The sequence below is a fragment of the Carassius gibelio genome, chromosome A17 (assembly GCF_023724105.1).
Source record: "Carassius gibelio isolate Cgi1373 ecotype wild population from Czech Republic chromosome A17, carGib1.2-hapl.c, whole genome shotgun sequence".
NCBI classification, from domain to species: domain Eukaryota; kingdom Metazoa; phylum Chordata; class Actinopteri; order Cypriniformes; family Cyprinidae; genus Carassius; species Carassius gibelio.
Window position 1 is genome coordinate 4,431,945 of NC_068387.1, and position 20,357 is coordinate 4,452,301.

Sequence of the window (20,357 nt, forward strand, 5' to 3'; positions counted from 1 at the left end):
GTGGAACAAAAGCTGATTTCTAGTGCTTATTACAAGGTACATGTTCATGGTGCATATCCTTGTTTCTTAGACTTGGTATTTAATGCCAAATGATCAAGACTTCTCAGGATTCTGCTTTTAGCAGACATCCCAACCCGCAAAAAGTCATTTCAGGGAGGTATTCCGAAGCCCCCCCCCCAAAAAAGGAAGGAAATACATCTCAGCTGTAGTCACCTTCTCAGTGAGACATCTGAATGGGAGAACTTCCCTGCGCTTAGCCTCCCTAACATGTTGTGGTCCCTAAAAGATGTAGCATAAAATATTATTTCTATAAACTATATGTCATGATTCTGCCCTCGTGTCCTTGATTTTTCCTAGTCTTGAGGCAGGATCATGACAGACCCGTGTTTTGTGTACAAGCGCATGGCCTTGTCTTTGGGCCATGTGCTTGTGTTGTCTCGTTCCCTTGCCCCGCCCCCCTTGTTAACCTAGTCGTGTCTTGATTGTCCCATCTGTGCCACCTGTCGTGTCTTGATTGTTCCCCCTATTTAGATCTCCTAGTGTGCTCTGTCTTGCGTCGGTTCATTGTTTCACATATGTATTCCTACTGGTCAGTCTTGTGAGAAGTTTACCCTTGTAACCCCCTTTGAGAAGTCTTTGTATTAACGTGAGTGTTTGTTTGTAGTTAGTGTTTAAGAGTTTGTTTTTTCATGTCAATCCTGTCCTGTTAAGTTGTTTTGTTTCTGACATAGCCGTTGTTTTCCCCCTCGTGGGTTTTTGTTTTTCCCCTTTTTGTAAATAAACCCCTTGTTTTGTGATTCCCTGTCTGCACTTGAGTTCCTCCTTGCCTAACCCTGACAGAATGAACCGACCACGAAGGAACTCAGCAGACAGGAGGCAATGCTGGATGGCATCAGCCAGCCAGCGAGATTGTTTTGAGGGCTCTCGCCTTGTGGTGTTCCGGGGGACCAGGGGAGGTCGTTCCGGAGCGAGCGGGCGAGAGGAGGAGCCCCAGAGGTCCCCACCTACCCAGCTGCCAACGATCCCAGGGGGTCGTGTCCTGGCCGTGGCAACCCTGGGGGATCAGTTAGGTCCCTCCCAAGATCCTGAGGCACCTCCCACTACCTTAAGTCTCCCCAACAAGCGAGGGAGACGGTTTTCATGGGAGTCAGCTTCAGAGTCTTCGGTGTCCGAGGCTGCCCTGCCCGAGACCAAACTCCCCCAACCCGCCTCTGACCCAGCTGTAGCCTCTGCACCGCGCCCGAGGAGGAAGAAGGGGCCTGCCGGTCCTGTGGCCCTGTCTCCTCCCGTGCCAGCAGCGGTGAGCGCTGGCGTGCCCGTGCCAGCAGCGGAGAGAGCTGGCGTGCCCGAGCCAGCAGCGGTGAGCGTGCCCGAGCCAGCAGCGGTGAGCGTGTCCGAGCCAGCAGCGGTGAGCGTGCCCGAGCCAGCAGTGGTGAGCGCTGGCATGCCCGAGCCAGCAGCGGTGAGCGTTGGCATGCCCGAGCCAGCAGCGGTGAGCGTGCCCGAGCCAGCAGCGAAGAGCGCTGGCGTGCCCGAGCCAGCAGCGGTGAGCGTGCCCGAGCCAGCAGCGGAGAGCGCTGGCGTGCCCGAGCCAGCAGCGGTGGGCGTGCCCGAGCCAGCGGCGGTGAACGTGCCCGAGCCAGCAGCGGTGAGCGCTGGCGTGCCCGAGGCGGCAAAGAAGAAAGCCGTATTCAAGTCGGCAGTCGTGAGAGCGGAGGAGAGAGCCGCGGCAGACTCTGCAGCAAAGACTCTTGTACAGTCGGTTTCATCTCATAAGGAGATGCCTATTATCCTAGCTGCTAAAGCCTTTTCTGATTATTTGTCCCGTCTTGTCCAAATTTTAGAAATCCCCGTCAGTCCTGTCTTGTCCCCTGACCCTGTCCCCAGAAGTCCCAAGTGTCCAGCCGTTGTCTCCCCGTGTCCTGTTGATGTGGCCCCGTGTCCTGTTGATGTGGCCCCGTGTCCTGTTGATGTGGCCCCGTGTCCTGTTGATGTGGCCCCGTGTCCCGTTAATGTCCCCCCGTGTCCTGTGGTCCCCCCGTGTCCTGTGGTCCCCCCGTGTCCAGTAGATGTTGTCCCCCCGGGTCCAGTAGATGTCGTCTCCCCGCGTCCCGTAAGTCTTGCCCCGCGTCCCGTAAGTGTTGCCCCGCGTCCCTGGTCTGCTCCTGTCATGTCCCCTGTCAGTTGTCCCGAGACCCCTCCCCGCCCCTCACCACCCAGACCTGCCCGTACCCCCCGTCGTCAGCCTTCGTCCTGTCCTCCTAAGATTCCTACCCCTCCCACCCGCCCTGGTCTGTCCCCCATGAACTTTGTGGTCCCGCCCCCTCCCCTTCCCTGTTTGTTTTTTTTTATTTGTCACCCCAACCCTGCCGTTGTGTATTCATGTTTGCCCTTGTTGTTGTTCGTCATGTCTTGTTGGTTTGTGTCTGTGTCCCAGTCTGTCATGTCAGTCGTGTCCCGTGTTTGATGTTCCCTTGAGGAGCGTCTGGAAGCCGCTCCTTAAGGGAGGCGTTCTTTCATGATTCTGCCCTCGTGTCCTTGATTTTTTCCTAGTCTTGAGGCAGGATCATGACAGACCCGTGTTTTGTGTACAAGCGCATGGCCTTGTCTTTGGGCCATGTGCTTGTGTTGTCTCGTTCCCTTGCCCCGCCCCCCTTGTTAACCTAGTCGTGTCTTGATTGTCCCATCTGTGCCACCTGTCGTGTCTTGATTGTTCCCCCTATTTAGATCTCCTAGTGTGCTCTGTCTTGCGTCTGTTCATTGTTTCACATATGTATTCCTACTGGTCAGTCTTGTGAGAAGTTTACCCTTGTAACCCCCTTTGAGAAGTCTTTGTATTAACGTGAGTGTTTGTTTGTAGTTAGTGTTTAAGAGTTTTTTTCATGTCAATCCTGTCCTGTTAAGTTGTTTTGTTTCTGACATAGCCGTTGTTTTCCCCCTCGTGGGTTTTTGTTTTTCCCCTTTTTGTAAATAAACCCCTTGTTTTGTGATTCCCTGTCTGCACTTGAGTTCCTCCTTGCCTAACCCTGACACTATAGGCCTATGTAATTATTTGTTAATTATGTTTAAATATGTAGATTACTTTTACTATTTATATAATCTGCTTATACAATTTATGTAAACTGCTTTTATTTATTTTCCATTGCAAATTTAAACAGGTCTAAAGAGTTTGTTGTTTTCATGTAGCCTTGTCAACTAGCCTGAATAATATGCAGAAATGAAACTTGTCAACTCACCTCAACATGCCTTTTGCAATCATTTAACCTCCCATGGGCAATGCTTGAGCAAGACTGTCATTATGTTTTACATATACAGTATTGTTCAAAATAATAGCAGTACAATGTGACTAACCAGAATAATCAAGGTTTTTAGTATATTTTTTATTGCTACGTGGCAAACAAGTTACCAGTAGGTTCAGTAGATTGTCAGAAAACAAACAAGACCCAGCATTCATGATATGCACGCTCTTAAGGCTGTGCAATTGGGCAATTAGTTGAAAGGGGTGTGTTCAAAAAAATAGCAGTGTCTACCTTTGACTGTACAAACTCAAAACTATTTTGTACAAACATTTTTTTTTTCTGGGATTTAGCAATCCTGTGAATCACTAAACTAATATTTAGTTGTATGACCACAGTTTTTTAAAACTGCTTGACATCTGTGTGGCATGGAGTCAACCAACTTGTGGCACCTCTCAGCTGTTATTCCACTCCATGATTCTTTAACAACATTCCACAATTCATTCACATTTCTTGGTTTTGCTTCAGAAACAGCATTTTTGATATCACCCCACAAGTTCTCAATTGGATTAAGGTCTGGAGATTGGGCTGGCCACTCCATAACATTAATTTTGTTGGTTTGGAACCAAGACTTTGCCCGTTTACTAGTGTGTTTTGGGTCATTGTCTTGTTGAAACAACCATTTCAAGGGCATGTCCTCTTCAGCATAGGGCAACATGACCTCTTCAAGTATTTTAACATATGCAAACTGATCCATGATCCCTGGTATGCGATAAATAGGCCCAACACCATAGTAGGAGAAACATGCCCATATCATGATGCTTGCACCTCCATGCTTCACTGTCTTCACTGTGTACTGTGGCTTGAATTCAGAGTTTGGGGGTCGTCTCACAAACTGCCTGTGGCCCTTGGACCCAAAAAGAACAATTTTACTCTCATCAGTCCACAAAATGTTCCTCCATTTCTCTTTAGGCCAGTTGATGTGTTCTTTGGCAAATTGTAACCTCTTCTGCACATGCCTTTTTTTTTAACAGAGGGACTTTGCGGGGGATTCTTGAAAATAGATTAGCTTCACACAGACGTCTTCTAACTGTCACAGTACTTACAGGTAACTCCAGACTGTCTTTGATCATCCTGGAGGTGATCATTGGCTGAGCCTTTGCCATTCTGGTTATTCTTCTATCCATTTTGATGGTTGTCTTCCGTTTTCTTCCACGTCTCTCTGGTTTTGCTCTCCATTTTAAGGCATTGGAGATCATTTTAGCTGAACAGCCTATCATTTTTTGCACCTCTTTATAGGTTTTCCCCTCTCTAATCAACTTTTTAATCAAAGTACGCTGTTCTTCTGAACAATGTCTTGAACGACCCATTTTCCTCAGCTTTCAAATGCATGTTCAACAAGTGTTGGCTTCATCCTTAAATAGGGGCCACCTGATTCACACCTGTTTCTTCACAAAATTGATGACCTCAGTGATTGAATGCCACACTGCTATTTTTTTGAACACATCCCTTTCAACTAATTCAACTAATTGCCCAATTGCACAGCCTTAAGAGCGTGCATATCATGAATGCTGGGTCTCATTTGTTTTCTGAGAATCTACTGAACCTACTGGTAACTTGTTTGCCACGTAGCAATAAAAAAATATACGAAAAACCTTGATTATTCTGGTTAGTCACATTGTACTGCTATTATTTTTAACAATACTGTATAAGACAGGGGTACACTTTCGTGTAGTCTGCCGTAAAATGTGTCTTATACTTTTTTTTTTTTTTTTTTTTTTTTTTGTGGCACTTTCCCTCTGCCATGGTGCTCCTGTTTCTAGATAGACTTAACTGATTAATTTTGTTCGGGAGAAGAGATAAATGCCCGCCCACACTGACAATTGATTGGTTGATTTGCAGAAACAGGCCAATCAGGATGCTCTCTGTCTGACATGCGCTTTGCACACACGCACATTAGCACACACACGCAAGGTCTCTCGCTCCCTCTCCCTCTCTGCCGTGCGCGCGCTACACGGTTTGAATCACTGTTTCGCAATCACGCTTTTGCTCGCTCGGTCTAGATTCCGGGAGATTTTAACTAATTTGCGGGTCTCAGGGAGCCGCTTTCAATCAGGGGGCAAGGAGCTCGACCGGAAGTTGAAGTCGGGTGGGGGCTGCCATCTTTTAGCAGAACTTCACTTGCGTTAGCATTCCCATTGACTCCCATTCATTTTGGCGTCACTTTGACAGCGAATAACTTTACATCTGAGGTGTTTAAAGACTCCGTTTGTCCATTATTTCTTTCTAAAGATACACGACAATGTATAAAGGGCTCCATTACCTTCTATGTTACATTATGGCCCCGTATAAACAGTTTTTGTAAAAAATAGGCTAACGATTGCATCATAACCACTCGTCTCTCTGTCGCATTACCGTACAGACAGGAGGAGAAGCTCGCAGGCAATTAACTGAATATGGCATACTGGCGTTACATTTTAAAATACTATACAAAATAAATAATCAGAATACTTACTCCTGCTCACTCACGACAAAGAACTCCCCGCTCAAGCTCGCCGTCTCTGCAAGATTAACGATGGCAGTTTACACGCACAGCTACTAGAAGATTTACATCTCTCAGACAGGTTGCTGACGTCGTCAAGCTTCGTTTGAGTCTGCGCGTCAGAAACGGAAGTGCTAAAAAACGTTAAAAATGGGCTTCACTTGTCTCAATTGAGTCCCAATGGGGTCGCTGTGTCCATTTCTTTTACTGTCTATGCTTTCAATACGCGGGAGACTCCCGGAACTTCCGGCAGACTTGGGATGTCTGTTTTAGGGCCAATTAGAATTTGAGTAAAGGATCATTCATCAGACCACTTGAGATGGATTTACCCTAAACACAACAAAAGTATGAGATTTATTATGCAGTGTAGTCTGCTTTTATGATTATAACTGGAGATCTTACAGCAGCCCAGACAGGGAGCTTGCGATGATTATAAAGGCAGCACTCTTTGCTCGCTTTAAAATCCTTTCACAATCTGAATATTATATTTAAATGTGGGAGGTAATTCAAATTTGTGATGGTTGACAGTGATAACTATATCAACAAATGGGGAGGGGAGAATGTGTAAAAATAGATTATAGACTAATAGACCAGCCTCTTGTTCTATTACTGATGTATCGTAATGTATTTATTTGTTCCTCGTTTTATTACTGGCTTATGACTTTGACTTGATTGTTTACTCAATTGAATAAAAATATTTGAAGGCTACACTGTGTTTTAATTTTTCCTAGTATGAGTTTGACGTTTGTTTTGTTCTGTCTTTGATTTTCCTTTGGCTTAGTTCCTGTTTTAATGGTTGCTTTGCTTCCTAAGTATGTTCTTAACCATTTCCTCCACACCTGTGTCTTGTTTATTATGTGTATTTATAGCCCTTATGTTTCAGTTCTTTTTTTTTTTTTTTTTTTTGTTGGTTACTGTCTATGCATATATCTACGTTAGATGTCATGCTCTTCTCAACTACTCTTTCAGTGTGACAAATGTAAAAATCTACATTTCCACCCTAATTACTTAATTACCATTGAGGCAACTGAGGCCAGATGACGCTGTCTGCTATATGTTCAGTTTGTTTTATGTTTAAGCTTCTTCGTGACTCAAATTGTTCATGCACTGTTGGTGTATGACCATCAAATGGTCCTTATATAATATAATATAATATAAGGAGCTTGGTTGAAGTTTTATCGAGCACTATTATTCTAACACATTTATTCATTAAGGTTTTGGATGCTACTGGGCCTTGTATCCTGTCTGTAATAAGTAAAAGTCTCTTTGAAGGGACTGTCTCGGAATAATTTAAACATGCAAGAGTCAAACCTCTCTTAAAACAACATAATTTGGATGTGTCTGTGTTATCCAATTTTAGGCCTATTTCAAATTGACTTTTTATCGCTAAAATCTTAGAGAAAGTTGTTTCTAATCAAACGCTAAGCTATTTAGATTCAAATTATGTGTTTGAAACTTTTCAGTTAGGGTTTAGGAAACATTACAGTTCCGATTCTGCCCTTTTAAGAGTGTTAAATTATATCTTGCTATCAGTTGATATTGGTAACTCTGTAGTACTTTTGCTTTTAGACTTAAGTGCAGCATTTGACACTGTAGACCACAGTATTCTTATTTGCTGTCTTCAGTACTGTGTGGGTATTAATGGTACTGCCCTAGAATGGTTTGAATTCTATTTGAACAAAATTCTCAGTTTGTGTGGATGGGTGCTCATCCTCTAAATGAGTTTTGACTTGTGGAGTTCCTCAAGGTTCTATCCTTGCCTCCATTTTATTTTATTTATATATATATACTCCAGCTGAGTTCAATATTCAATAAGCACAAAGTGTCATTTCATTGTTATGCTAATGACACTCAAATTTATAAGTATTTTAAGCAAAATGACAACCAGGGTTTGAGGTATTTAACTGCTGGTCTTTCTGATATTAAATCTTGGATGTCTCCTAATTTTTTGAACCTCAATGAGAGTAAAACTGAGGCTAATGAGTTCTGACCTTTAGCTGTATCTACCAACATACAGCAAGTGTTGGGTGATCTGGCCGCATATATCAAGCCATATGAGAAAAAAAGGTGTTGTGTTTTGATCCTGTTTTGGCTTTTAATAAGCAAATAAATACAGTAGTTAAATCAAGTTTCTTTTAGCTTAGACTCCTAAGGTGAATATTTTTTATTTAAACTTGTGCTGATTTTGAGAGATTTATACAAACTTTTATCTCTTCTCAACTAAAATGCTGCAGTTCAGTGTGTATCATATTAGATAATCACATGCCTGCAAACAGTACAAAATGCGGCTGCTAGACTTTTGACTGGCACTCACAAATATGAACAACTTTTTTTTTTAAGGTTTTAAATGGACTGGCACTTTTGTATTCTTCTGACCTTTTGGGTTAACACACCCTATCTGGATGTCTAAGGTCATCGAATCATAAACTCTTTTTGGTCTCTAGATCTAGGCTAAATAAAAACGGTGACCAGACTTTTTCCATAGCTGGCCCTAAACTGTGGAACAGCCTTCTAATCTCTATTAGAACAATTGCGACATAATCACTTTTTAAAGCAAAAACTAAAAGCCTATTTCTTAGACAAGTCTTAAAGTATGAGCCAAAAGGGGCTTAATCAAAATAATTATTTGTTTGTATATCTTGTCATATTATGTAGGTATGTATATATACACAAACACACACACACACACACACACACACACACACACACACACACACACACACACACACACACACACACACAATCAAATTGTTGTTGAAAATTAAATTTTCAGGCTCATGCCACACAACAACAACATCAGCATGTGTGTTTTATTTGTTTTTAATTATATTTTTTAACATTTTATTGCTAATTGTATTTTTAAAAGATCACTATGAATATGATTATAAACTCTTTTTATATAAAGCACTCTGAGATACCATTAATGTGATATAATATATATAAAAGATTCTCAACGTATGATCATTTACAAACTACATTTTGTAACAGCGATTAGCCAATCAGAGCGCAATATTTTATACTTTTAAGATATGATAGGCTCATACCATACAAGTAAGAATGCTATTTCCCTTATATCAGCACTTGTGTGTGACAGCAAATGTGTCATTGTGAAATATTAATTTCATTAAACAAATTCAACAAACAATAATTTAATTAAGTGAGTTTATACACAATATTGTAATTTCCAAACAAAGCTGGAGCAAAACATCTCAGAGCAACACTGTAATGTTTCTTTCTGTTTTTTTTTTTTTTTACGACTCGAGTGAGCCAATGATTTAATGATCTATTTATATTTTTATTTAACTAAATTAGGAGTGAATCAAGGCAACGAGTTTGCACTTTAAAGGGGGCGGGGGGGTGAAATGCTATTTCATGCATACTGAGTTTTTTACACTGTTAAAGAGTTGGAATGCTAAACATGGACAAAGTTTCAAAAATTAAGTTGTACGTTTGAAGGAGTATTTCTGTTCCAAAAATACTCCTTCCGGTTTGTCACAAGTTTCGGAAAGTTTTTTTCGAGTATGGCTCTGTGTGACGTTAGATGGAGCGGAATTTCCTTATATGGGTCCTGAGGCACTTCTGCCGGAAGAGCGCACGCTCCCGTATAGCACTGTACTGAGAGCACAACAGACTTCACTGATCAGAGCGAGAGCGTCGCGAAATGTCACAAAAGGAGTGTGTTTTTGGTTGCCAGGGCAAGCAGGGTAAAACTGCTTTAAATATCTCTGTGTTGTTAACTTAGCTATCGGCACGTAAGCACATCAAGTAAACAACATGCGATGTTGTCATCAAACTGCACGAGTAAAACTGCTTCAAATATCTCTGTTTTGTTAACTTAGCTATCGGCGTGTAAGTACATCAAGTAAACAACATGCGATGTTGTCATCAAACTGCACTTTCCACATGTACAGCTTAAAAAAAAAAAAAAAGACAACAAAGTGGAACTTGGTCATTTTCCAAAACCGCTAAGCAAATATATACAGTTTCAGTACATACCACATAGAGACTGATTGCTGATGCTGCTCTTGTTAAATTTCAGCCTCTGGATCTGATTCTGGATCATAAATATACGCTGAATCTGACTGTTAGCCATGGTTTGTTTTTCCTCACGGTAATGTCATTTTCAGTCACTATATAATTTGATGAGATTTCAATTTTGTCATTGTAACAGCAGTCATATGACCAGAGGACGTAACAGTAAAGTGTTAATTTACCTTGAACTCCATTGAGCAGCAGATCAACCCCATTCTTATAGTAGCTGAATGCCGCCTCATAGTCTTCATTGACTTCTCGGTCCAGTGCCATTCGAATCTGTTGGGCTGCATCTAGCAGATAGTCTTTCTTTGCCATTTTCAGTCAGCTGGAGAGGACAGGCATCCACAGGAACCAGAGCCAGGTGTCGGATCTGTAGTTGTGAAATCACTTGTTAAGTGGCACATCTCTGGTTATTAAAGACGCTCCCAGCAGGCTTCCGTCTCTCCTGAATGCACACACATGTGAAGCGAGGCCAGTATCCACCTTTGCAACACAGAACCAAAATACACAATCACCACATTATGTAAAAACATCAGCTTTTTACAGACATATATTCACTAGTTAAGGTGGTGCTGTGGTATGTACTATATGATAATGTGCCACATATTGTATGAAACAGACACATGTCTACTTTACTGTGTTCTCTTTTTTTATTTGTTTTTAATTATATTTTAAATATTTTTTATTTGAATCTTTTTTAAACATTCTATTGCTAATTGTATTTTTTAAACATGTGTTATGAATATGATTATAAAATGTTTTTATATAAAGCACTCTGAATTACCAATAATGTGATATAATGTAAAAAAATAACATTGCCACAATTTGTTTCATTTATTAAGAATATATGGGAGCTCCACCATGGAATATAATAATAATAATAAAAAAAGGTAATTGCAACTTTTTTCTTATTAGAATTGCAAGTTTACATCTCATTATTTAGGAGTTTTGAAATAATCTCTCATAATAAACTCATAGTGTTCCTGTGGCTCAGTGGTAGAGCATTGTGTTAGCAGCGCAAAAGGTTGTGGGTTTGATTTCCAGGGAACACACATACTGGTAAAAAAAAAATAAAAAAAAATGTATAGCCTGAATGCACTGTACAGTATTGTTCAAAATAATAGCAGTACAATGTGACTAACCAGAATAATCAAGGTTTTTCGTATATTTTTTTATTGTTACGTGGCAAACAAGTTACCAGTAGGTTCAGTAGATTCTCAGAAAACAAATGAGACCCAGCATTCATGATATGCACGCTCTTAAGGCTGTGCAATTGGGCAATTAGTTGAATTAGTTGAAAGGGGTGTGTTCAAAAAAATAGCAGTGTGACATTCAATCACTGAGGTCATCAATTTTGTGAAGAAACCGGTGTGAATCAGGTGGCCCCTATTTAAGGATGAAGCCAACACTTGTTGAACATGCATTTGAAAGCTGAGGAAAATGGGTCGTTCAAGACATTGTTCAGAAGAACAGCGTACTTTGATTAAAAAGTTGATTAGAGAGGGGAAAACCTATAAAGAGGTGCAAAAAATGATAGGCTGTTCAGCTAAAATGATCTCCAATGCCTTAAAATGGAGAGCAAAACCAGAGAGACGTGGAAGAAAACGGAAGACAACCATCAAAATGGATAAAAGAATAACCAGAATGGCAAAGGCTCAGCCAATGATCACCTCCAGGATGATCAAAGACAGTCTGGAGTTACCTGTAAGTACTGTGACAGTTAGAAGACGTCTGTGTGAAGCTAATCTATTTTCAAGAATCCCCCGCAAAGTCCCTCTGTTAAAAAAAAGGCATGTGCAGAAGAGGTTACAATTTGCCAAAGAACACATCAACTGGCCTAAAGAGAAATGGAGGAACATTTTGTGGACTGATGAGAGTAAAATTGTTTTTTTTGGGTCCAAGGGCCACAGGCAGTTTGTGAGACGACCCCCAAACTCTGAATTCAAGCCACAGTACACAGTGAAGACAGTGAAGCATGGAGGTGCAAGCATCATGATATGGGCATGTTTCTCCTACTATGGTGTTGGGCCTATTTATCGCATACCAGGGATCATGGATCAGTTTGCATATGTTAAAATACTTGAAGAGGTCATGTTGCCCTATGCTGAAGAGGACATGCCCTTGAAATGGTTGTTTCAACAAGACAATGACCCAAAACACACTAGTAAACGGGCAAAGTCTTGGTTCCAAACCAACAAAATTAATGTTATGGAGTGGCCAGCCCAATCTCCAGACCTTAATCCAATTGAGAACTTGTGGGGTGATATCAAAAATGCTGTTTCTGAAGCAAAACCAAGAAATGTGAATGAATTGTGGAATGTTGTTAATGAATCATGGAGTGGAATAACAGCTGAGAGGTGCCACAAGTTGGTTGACTCCATGCCACACAGATGTCAAGCAGTTTTAAAAAACTGTGGTCATACAACTAAATATTAGTTTAGTGATTCACAGGATTGCTAAATCCCAGAAAAAAAAAAATGTTTGTACAAAATAGTTTTGAGTTTGTACAGTCAAAGGTAGACACTGCTATTTTTTTGAACACACCCCTTTCAACTAATTGCCCAATTGCACAGCCTTAAGAGCGTGCATATCATGAATGCTGGGTCTTGTTTGTTTTCTGACAATCTACTGAACCTACTGGTAACTTGTTTGCCACGTAGCAATAAAAAATATACTAAAAACCTTGATTATTCTGGTTAGTCACATTGTACTGCTATTATTTTGAACAATACTGTAAGTCACTTTGGATGAAAGTGTCTGCTAAATGCATTAATGTAAATATTTCTGAGGAAAAAAATGGAATTGTGAGATATAAAAAAGTCAGAATTTCAAGATGTTAACTGCAAGATATTAATTTACAATAGTGGGAGAAATTTTTAAAAAAGGTCTCAGATTTCGGTCACTCTCAACAACATGTCAGTGATGACCAACGAATTAGGATCTCGTCAGAGAGACCTATCTACTTCGAGTGTAACTAAACGAGAATTGGCATGCAGTATTTCGCTGCCACACCCTGCAGCATGGTTGTAAAATGCAGCAGGTGCACTGTCACAATGTAGTGTGGGATAGAAGCATGTAAACAAGGAAGATGATGATACAAAGTCTTTAATAATCCACATGGGGTAATCCAAGGAGAAGGCAGAAACACACCTAAACGTTGACGAGACCGAACAACCAAACACTGATCTGAATGCAACTTATAAGGGGAACATTAATGAGGGTAATGACAAGACACACCTGAACATAATGGCACAATCAACACGAGAGAGATAAACTAGGGTCACACAGATAACATGACGAACAAAAACACAAGACAGTTCTGTGGTGTGACAGTTCACCCCCCCTCCCGGGAAGTTGTGTTCTCACGCCAAGGAGATGGAGGGATGGCCAAGGGCTGGCAGGAAAACCATACAGGTGGAGGTTTGGGCAAAGTACAGAGTCCCGGGAGGAGGATGACCAACATAGGTGGTCCAGGGAGGTGATCCAGGGAGGTGACGATGGAGGAAGGAGCCAGGAAGACAACAGGAGGGAGCCAGAGACGTAGGAGGAGCCAGGCTGGAACCACCGTGGAACCAACAGAGGGAGGATCCATGATGAAGGAAGGGCCGACTGACAGCGGCAGAGCAGGTGGAGGAGAAGCCAAGGTGGAGACGGAGAGCTGATGATCCAGGACTACATAGAGGATCCAGAGGGCCAAGGAACAGATGGGGATCTGGAAGGCCACAGTGGAACCGGAGCGACAGAGGACTGAGGTGGAGCTGGAGGACAGAAGGAGCCTAACAGAGCCAGAAGGACGGATGGACAAAGTGAAGCCAGAAGAGTGGAAGCCTGAGGCAGCGGATGGTCAATGACAGAGCAAGGCAGAGCTGGAGGAACAAGGGATCCCAGCGGAGCTGGTGGATTGACGGCCCACGGTGGAGAGGAGGAAGCTAGGAGCCATGGTGGAGCCACTGGGTTGAAGGGCCGAGGCGGAGTCCAGGATTCAGAGGCTGGAGGCGGAGACAAGGGATCCTCCAGCCATGACACCGATGGACAGTGGCAGACCCGCAGCGAAACCAGCACAGCTGAGGGGCTGTCAGGATACAGCAGTGGTGGAGCTGAAGTGTTAGGCATGATAGCAGAAGTGCAGCAGGGAAATGGTGAGCTGGGCTCTGGGTCCGGAATTGGGTTGGTGTTGTATGCGAAGTCCATAGTCAGAGGTGATCCACAGGACATCAGCACCCACTCCACAAAGGTTGCAAAATACCCCTCAGGAACATATCTTGACAACTGTGCTCTGCACTCATAGTTCAGGCTGGTCTTGTAGAAAGTGTAGAGATAGTAGTCTGGGTAGTGGGTTTGGATGGCCATTTTCACAAACAGTTCTGTACTATCTTCGAGGGAAAGGTTCCTCTGCTCCAGCAGGAGGAGGAGGATGGCAGGGCCGGATCAAAGATGACGAAAAGAAAAAATTACAAAACAGAAAATAAAATGAGGGGAAAATGCCGCTTGATTTTTTTTGTGGTCTGGTCTTCTGTCACGGTGTGGTTTGGGAGAGAAGCATGTAAACGAGATGCAGCAAAGTCTTTAATAATCCACAAAGGGGTAATCCATAAGGAGAAGGCAGAAACACACATACACATCGACGAGACCAGACAACCAAACACTGAACTGAATGCAACTTAAGGGGAACGTTAATGAGAGTAATGACAAGACACACCTGAACATAATGACACAATTACACGAGACAGAAACTAGGTCACATAGAGAACACGCGAATTGAAAACACAACAAGGCAGTACTGTGGTGTGACATGCTCCACATCAATGCATCCTTTTGCTTCAGTACTGAGCGGTGGTGCATTACTACTTCTCTCCTGTCCCTTAAGTTATTGCAACCACGAGTGCAGGCGTTACAGCTGCGGTGGTCACGGTCTCATGGGAAATAAAAAAAAAAAGATTGTCTTCGTACGGACAACCACACCAGCAGCATGCGGTGACTAGCTCGCCTGCGTGCTTCCGCACAAAAGAGCAATATCTAAAAGAGCAACACGGCTGATCCCGTCTTTTTAAAAATGCCTTATAACCCATGTGTTTCATGGATGTGATCGCTACCTTGCAACTCAGAACACAATCGCTGCCTCATGTGTCTGGACGTTCAGCACGCTGAGGAAGCGTTCGTGGATGGTGCATGTTCTCTTTGTGGGGACATGACCATCTCAGAGTTGTATAAAAGACTCTGGGCATAGTAAAAGTAAAAGACTCAGAAACATAGTAAGGACATCGGTAAAATAGTCCATGTGACAACTGTAGTTCAACCTTAATTTTACTTGGGAGTATCACAACACATGCACACATTTTCACTTCATGTAAACAACTTTTTACACAAAGCAGAATTGCATGCATGTGTCATGATACACCCCAGAATGGAGGCAAGCCAGAGCAGACTGGATGAGGAGGAGAAGAATTGTTGAACAAAGTTGTAATTTTTGTTTTCTTTCTGCACAAAAATAATTCTTGTAGCTTTGTAAAATTACGGTTAAACTACTGATGTCACTTGGACTATTTTATTGATGTGCTTACTTTTCTGGACATTGATCGTTGTAATACCCTTGTTGTCTATGGGAGGGTCAAAGAACTCTCAGAATGCATCTATAATATCTCAATTTGTGTTCTGGAGAGAAGCGAAGATGTTACGTGTTTGGAACGACTTGAGAGTGAGTAATTAATGAAATCATTTTTATTTTTGGGTGAACTTTCCCTTTAAGGTTTACATTGCTGCTATTTCCGCGGGGAGGTCGAGGGGGGAAGCATCATCTGGTCATAACATTCCTTAGTGGGGCCAGGAGGTCAAATCCTCTTGGGCCTCCCTCCCTACCCTCTTGGGATTTGGCTTTGGTGCTGAGAGTCCTACAAACAGCTCCTTTCGAGACTTTGGGGTCAGTTGGGTTGAAGTTTCTTTCTTTGAAAACCCTACTCGTGACTGCATTGGAAGGTGGGGGACCTGCAGGCATTCTCGGTTAATGGAATTGTGCCTTGAGTTTGGGCCAGCTGACTCCAGTGTAACACTGAGACCCCGGCCCGGCTACGTGCCCAAGGTTCCTACCACTCCTTTCAGGGACCAGGTAGTGAGCCTGCAAGCGCTGCCCCTGGAGGAGGCACACTCAGCCTGGTACGGATCCCAACTCGTCGGTCATCACCGACGTGACATATCTATTCCTTTCCTTCAGGGAACGATGGTTACATATGTAACCGAGACATTCCCTGAGAAGCATAGTGAGACACTGCATCCCCTAGAGGGCTGGAAAGCTTCAACATGACGACTCTAAATCAAATGGAAACGAACAACATCCCATGATCAGGATACCATGCAAGGAGGCTCACAGAGAGCCTGCTTCTTCTAATAGTACCCTAGTGGAGCTCCAGAGAGTGGAGGCCTCAGTAAGATAACTCACTCTAGCAAAAGAAAGCCTAGCAATGCTTGCACTAGCCAAAGATTTTAGACATTTAGATTCATGCTTCAGACACCAGTCATGCCACAAGCATTCTCCATTGTGCCCTCTAGAATCTAGAATCCAACCAGAATCTAGAGTCTGAACAATCCGTTTAATAAAATGTAGAAAAATTAACATAATGCACTATGACTCACCTTTGCCCCTGAGATCTGTCACATAAAATATCCATGTGATTCAGTGTTTCCATCTGATCAATGTCTCTCACGGGCCTCCAGTGCGGACAAAGCTTTTACCTGAATAAAACCAGAACCCCAAAAAAGTTCATAGCCACCCTATATCACAGAAGAACAGAGACTGAGAATGAATGTGATCATGTAATGTTAATTCTTCTAACAAAGCACATCAAGACAAATAAATGTTAATTACAGAGCTTTACACAATACAGAAGACAGCTTAAAATAAAGAAGGAAAAAGTGCTGCAGTACTGTTGACTTAATTCCTACCTAAAGCTACCTAGCCACTGTCCACTGCCAACAGACATGGAATGTGAAAGAAAACAGAAGATCAATACAAGATACCTATTATTTGTAACTCTATATGATATCAGTCAAACAGTAAAACTTACCAGGTGAAATGTATCAAATTTTCTTGCTGTAGTACAAAAACAAAATAAAATATAGACGGTTTCATCGGGTGCATGCTCCTGGCCTTAAGTTAACCTTCCGGTCTGTGTTGTGTATATCGGTCTGACTATGGTGCCTTCTACAAACACAGTTAAAGTTAAGGTGATGAGTAGACTGAAGTTGGGCTCAGGTGGTTGTGCTTTGGGATGTGTTTCCCATACATTTATTTATTTTTGGAGACTCGCCACGATTTTAAAACTGATTGATTTTCAAAAAGGCTTTGTTGAATAAACATGAGTAACGATACGTACTGCTTTAATAATAAGTTTAATAATAATAATTCCTTACATTTAGATGTTTAAATATCAAAACGAGGCACGGGTGTTTTTATATCACTATTTCTGAAGGAAGACTTGCATGTAATATGCCTGATAAAGCAGCGTGTGAGCATACCAGCTCTGCTTTGTTTACAACAGTTACTGGGGAAACCTCTATTTCTTGCGCTTTATGCATCTCCTGCTCAGAAATAATAAATTAGCATTTTCATTAAGTCCACCTGATTTACGCAGCAAACATATTTTGTTTGTTATCAAAAAAAAAAAAAAAAATTACTCTAGAGGGACTTGGCTGTTGTTATTGATTCTATTTGGAAGTCTACCGGAAGTTAAGTTAGGTCCACAAAAGTGCGCATGTGCAGTAATGTCTATAAATATAAATAAAAACTGTAAATAAATTATGTACAAAAAAAAATTCTTAAAAAAATAAACTTACATTTTATATAAGCTAATCATTGCCATGGCAACATTACTCTTTTGCCATGACTCCGTTAAGCTAAAATATTAAAATTACTAAACTAAATTAACTAACAACTAAATCTAAATTAAAATAATAATAAATAAATAATATTAATAAAATTATATATATATAATAAATTATATATATATATATATATATATATATATATATATATATATATATATATATATATATATATATATATATATATATATATAATAGTATAGAAATGATACTAACACTGTATATGAACTGACAAATATTGACTAAAATATAAGCAGTTGATAATGTGCCATAAAACACATCAGGAACTTAATATGCAAATAAATATCCGTGCCATAAATAACATCAGTGTTACCAAAACCTTTTCAGGCAGTTTTTGTCAAAGGAAAGTGAAAATCAGCGAAAAATAAATAAATAAATAAATAAATAAATAAATAAATAAATAAATAAACGAGCTTAAGTTCCATTAACATAATTTACCAGAGCAAATAAAAAAAAAAATAATAATAATAAAAAAAAAATAATAATAATAATAAAAAAAAAAAAACATAAATACTGCAGTAAATTACACTCACAATTAAGCTTGAGACACAGTCATCCAAACATGATAGACATATTAAACAGCTGAAAAACAGCTGAAAGAGTCGTCTTTCTCAAGGTGATCCCACATGCATTTGAATAACTGCTGTTTTTTGTGTGGTATTAAAGGTTCAGTTAGTTTGCATATAGATAATAGATCAGACGCACAGCAGGAACGCAGTGATGTTGAACGCACGAAGCCGGTGACGTCACGCCTGACCCAGCCTGTTATTTTACGGCGAAGAGAACATGATGATCTTACACTGCACATATTGTAACGTTACTAAACGGTAGCTTTATGCAAGAGAAGAGCCTAAATGACAGAGCGGTGATTATTCAGCACGCGTCACTAGCACTAATGGGCCTATATATATAAAGAAGAGAAAACCAACCTTGCGCGAGACTCCCCTTCTCATCCTCATCCTCCTCCTCAGCATCCGCTCTGCTCTAAACAACAAACGTTTCCTATTGGCGGAGCATGATATCACCCGCTGACATCACCACGACACTTCCCACTCAGGATGCGGTAATTAACTCTTAGTTATACAGAAGATAAATGCTGTAGGCTAAATATTAAACCTTTGTGTAGGGCAACAGAACTTCAAAATAATCAGCTACATGAAATGACAGACTAGAGCACGTATGTGGAACGAAAAAACAAACAAACAAACAAATTATAAACAAATATCACAACATAAAAACTGTGACTGCATGAACGAGTCTGAAATACAAGAAGAGCTTCAAGCTTTTGATCTGCCTTCATCATCTCTTGTCTGAATATTTCTGTCTGCATTATTGTTTTGTTGTGCTTTATTCTCAAATATGATGATATTGTCTGGAGGACAAAATTGACTGAAGAATATGGTAAATATCCTAGTTTCCTTTAAGACCAACATAGAAAACAAATATGCAAGCAAGCTGTGTTGAATCTATGTATTTATTTATTTGTTTGTATTTTATTAAAACGATTTTGAATTGCAGACACTTTTTATAGTTTATTATTAAATATTTTTTCATGCTTGATTTAGCAGTGTTTTGCCTCTTTTTTGTTCATAATATAAATACATATCTTATTTAAAAAAATAAAATAAATAAATAACCTTCTGTGCACCTAATCATATTTAGAAGCATGATTTCTTAGGTTGTTTATACTGTATTTGACCGGGGGCTCTTTGATCAAAAAGAACAGTTCAGGTATTTCTACCTTTCAGCACTCATTATGGGTAAGTTGGGTATAAAGAGAGTGCTTGTTCTTCATACGTTGCTTTGATGCTAATATCTTGTTTGTGAGTTAGCTTTTTAATGCAAAATGCTGTTCACTTTTAACATGCAGAATTTCAATATTCCTGCACGTTCATGATTCATTGCATATCATACATGGAGTTCATAGATTTGTATATTTCTCACTATAATTATGTAGATTGGAAAAGTCTCTTTTTCCCTGTAATATATATATATATATATATATATATATATATATATATATATATATATATACATATATACATATATATATATAGAGAGAAAGAGAGAGAGAGAGAGAGAGAGAGAGAGAGATTATTGGATGCATGTTGTTTAGGGGAATGTTTGGCGATCTTGTACTGTATATGTTGTGTAGAAACTTGTCACCCATTTAACCATATTATTGATTTTGTTTAATACAACACACAAGAACAAAATACCAAACGATCTGTAATAACAGACAAAGCAATTAGTAATCAGGGAATAAAAAGTTACTCACACTTGTGCCCATCTGTTGGTGCATAGGTGAGATTTTAGATTTTCCAAAGACATAAAGACTCTTTTTTTGTGTGTGAATTAAAAGCAAACATTAATGTAACTGATATTAAAACAACATTAGAAGCTTAAATTTATTTGAAAGAAAATAAAGTTTAATTAAATAAGCAGTTAATTCAAGCAAGAACATTCCACGGTGTCAGTGTTGGCAGTTAAGATGTTCTAAAAAGGCTAATGTTATTTCAAAATACTACACAAACACCACAGGCTAATACATAGTCATTAACAAGTGAGTTGTATCTCTATATTTATATTTTTTCTGCTCCTCTTCTTTGTGTCATTACCTGATATGTGCCCCTGATTTTTTTAATTTT

General features: G+C 40.4%; 1 protein-coding gene across 6 annotated transcripts in view; it reads right to left on the reverse strand.

Annotated features, from left to right (window-relative positions):
- Positions 1-18,709, reverse strand: part of rps6kl1 (ribosomal protein S6 kinase-like 1) — a 30,794-nt gene extending 12,085 nt beyond the window's left edge. For 2 of the 6 annotated variants that reach the window (XM_052530309.1, XM_052530304.1), the window contains exons 1-3: positions 18,639-18,707; positions 16,441-16,539; positions 9,993-10,296 (exon numbers count right to left, since the gene is read on the reverse strand). In XM_052530309.1, the coding sequence (XP_052386269.1) occupies positions 9,993-10,128 (136 nt within the window). In that variant the 5' untranslated portion in view covers positions 10,129-10,296; positions 16,441-16,539; positions 18,639-18,707. Of the gene's footprint in view, positions 1-9,992; positions 10,297-16,440; positions 16,540-16,749; positions 16,774-16,871; positions 17,654-18,242; positions 18,588-18,638 lie in introns of those variants that run through there. The other 4 variants (XM_052530306.1, XM_052530305.1, XM_052530307.1 and 1 more) reach the window with 4 other exon arrangements.
- Positions 18,710-20,357: the final 1,648 nt, after the last annotated feature.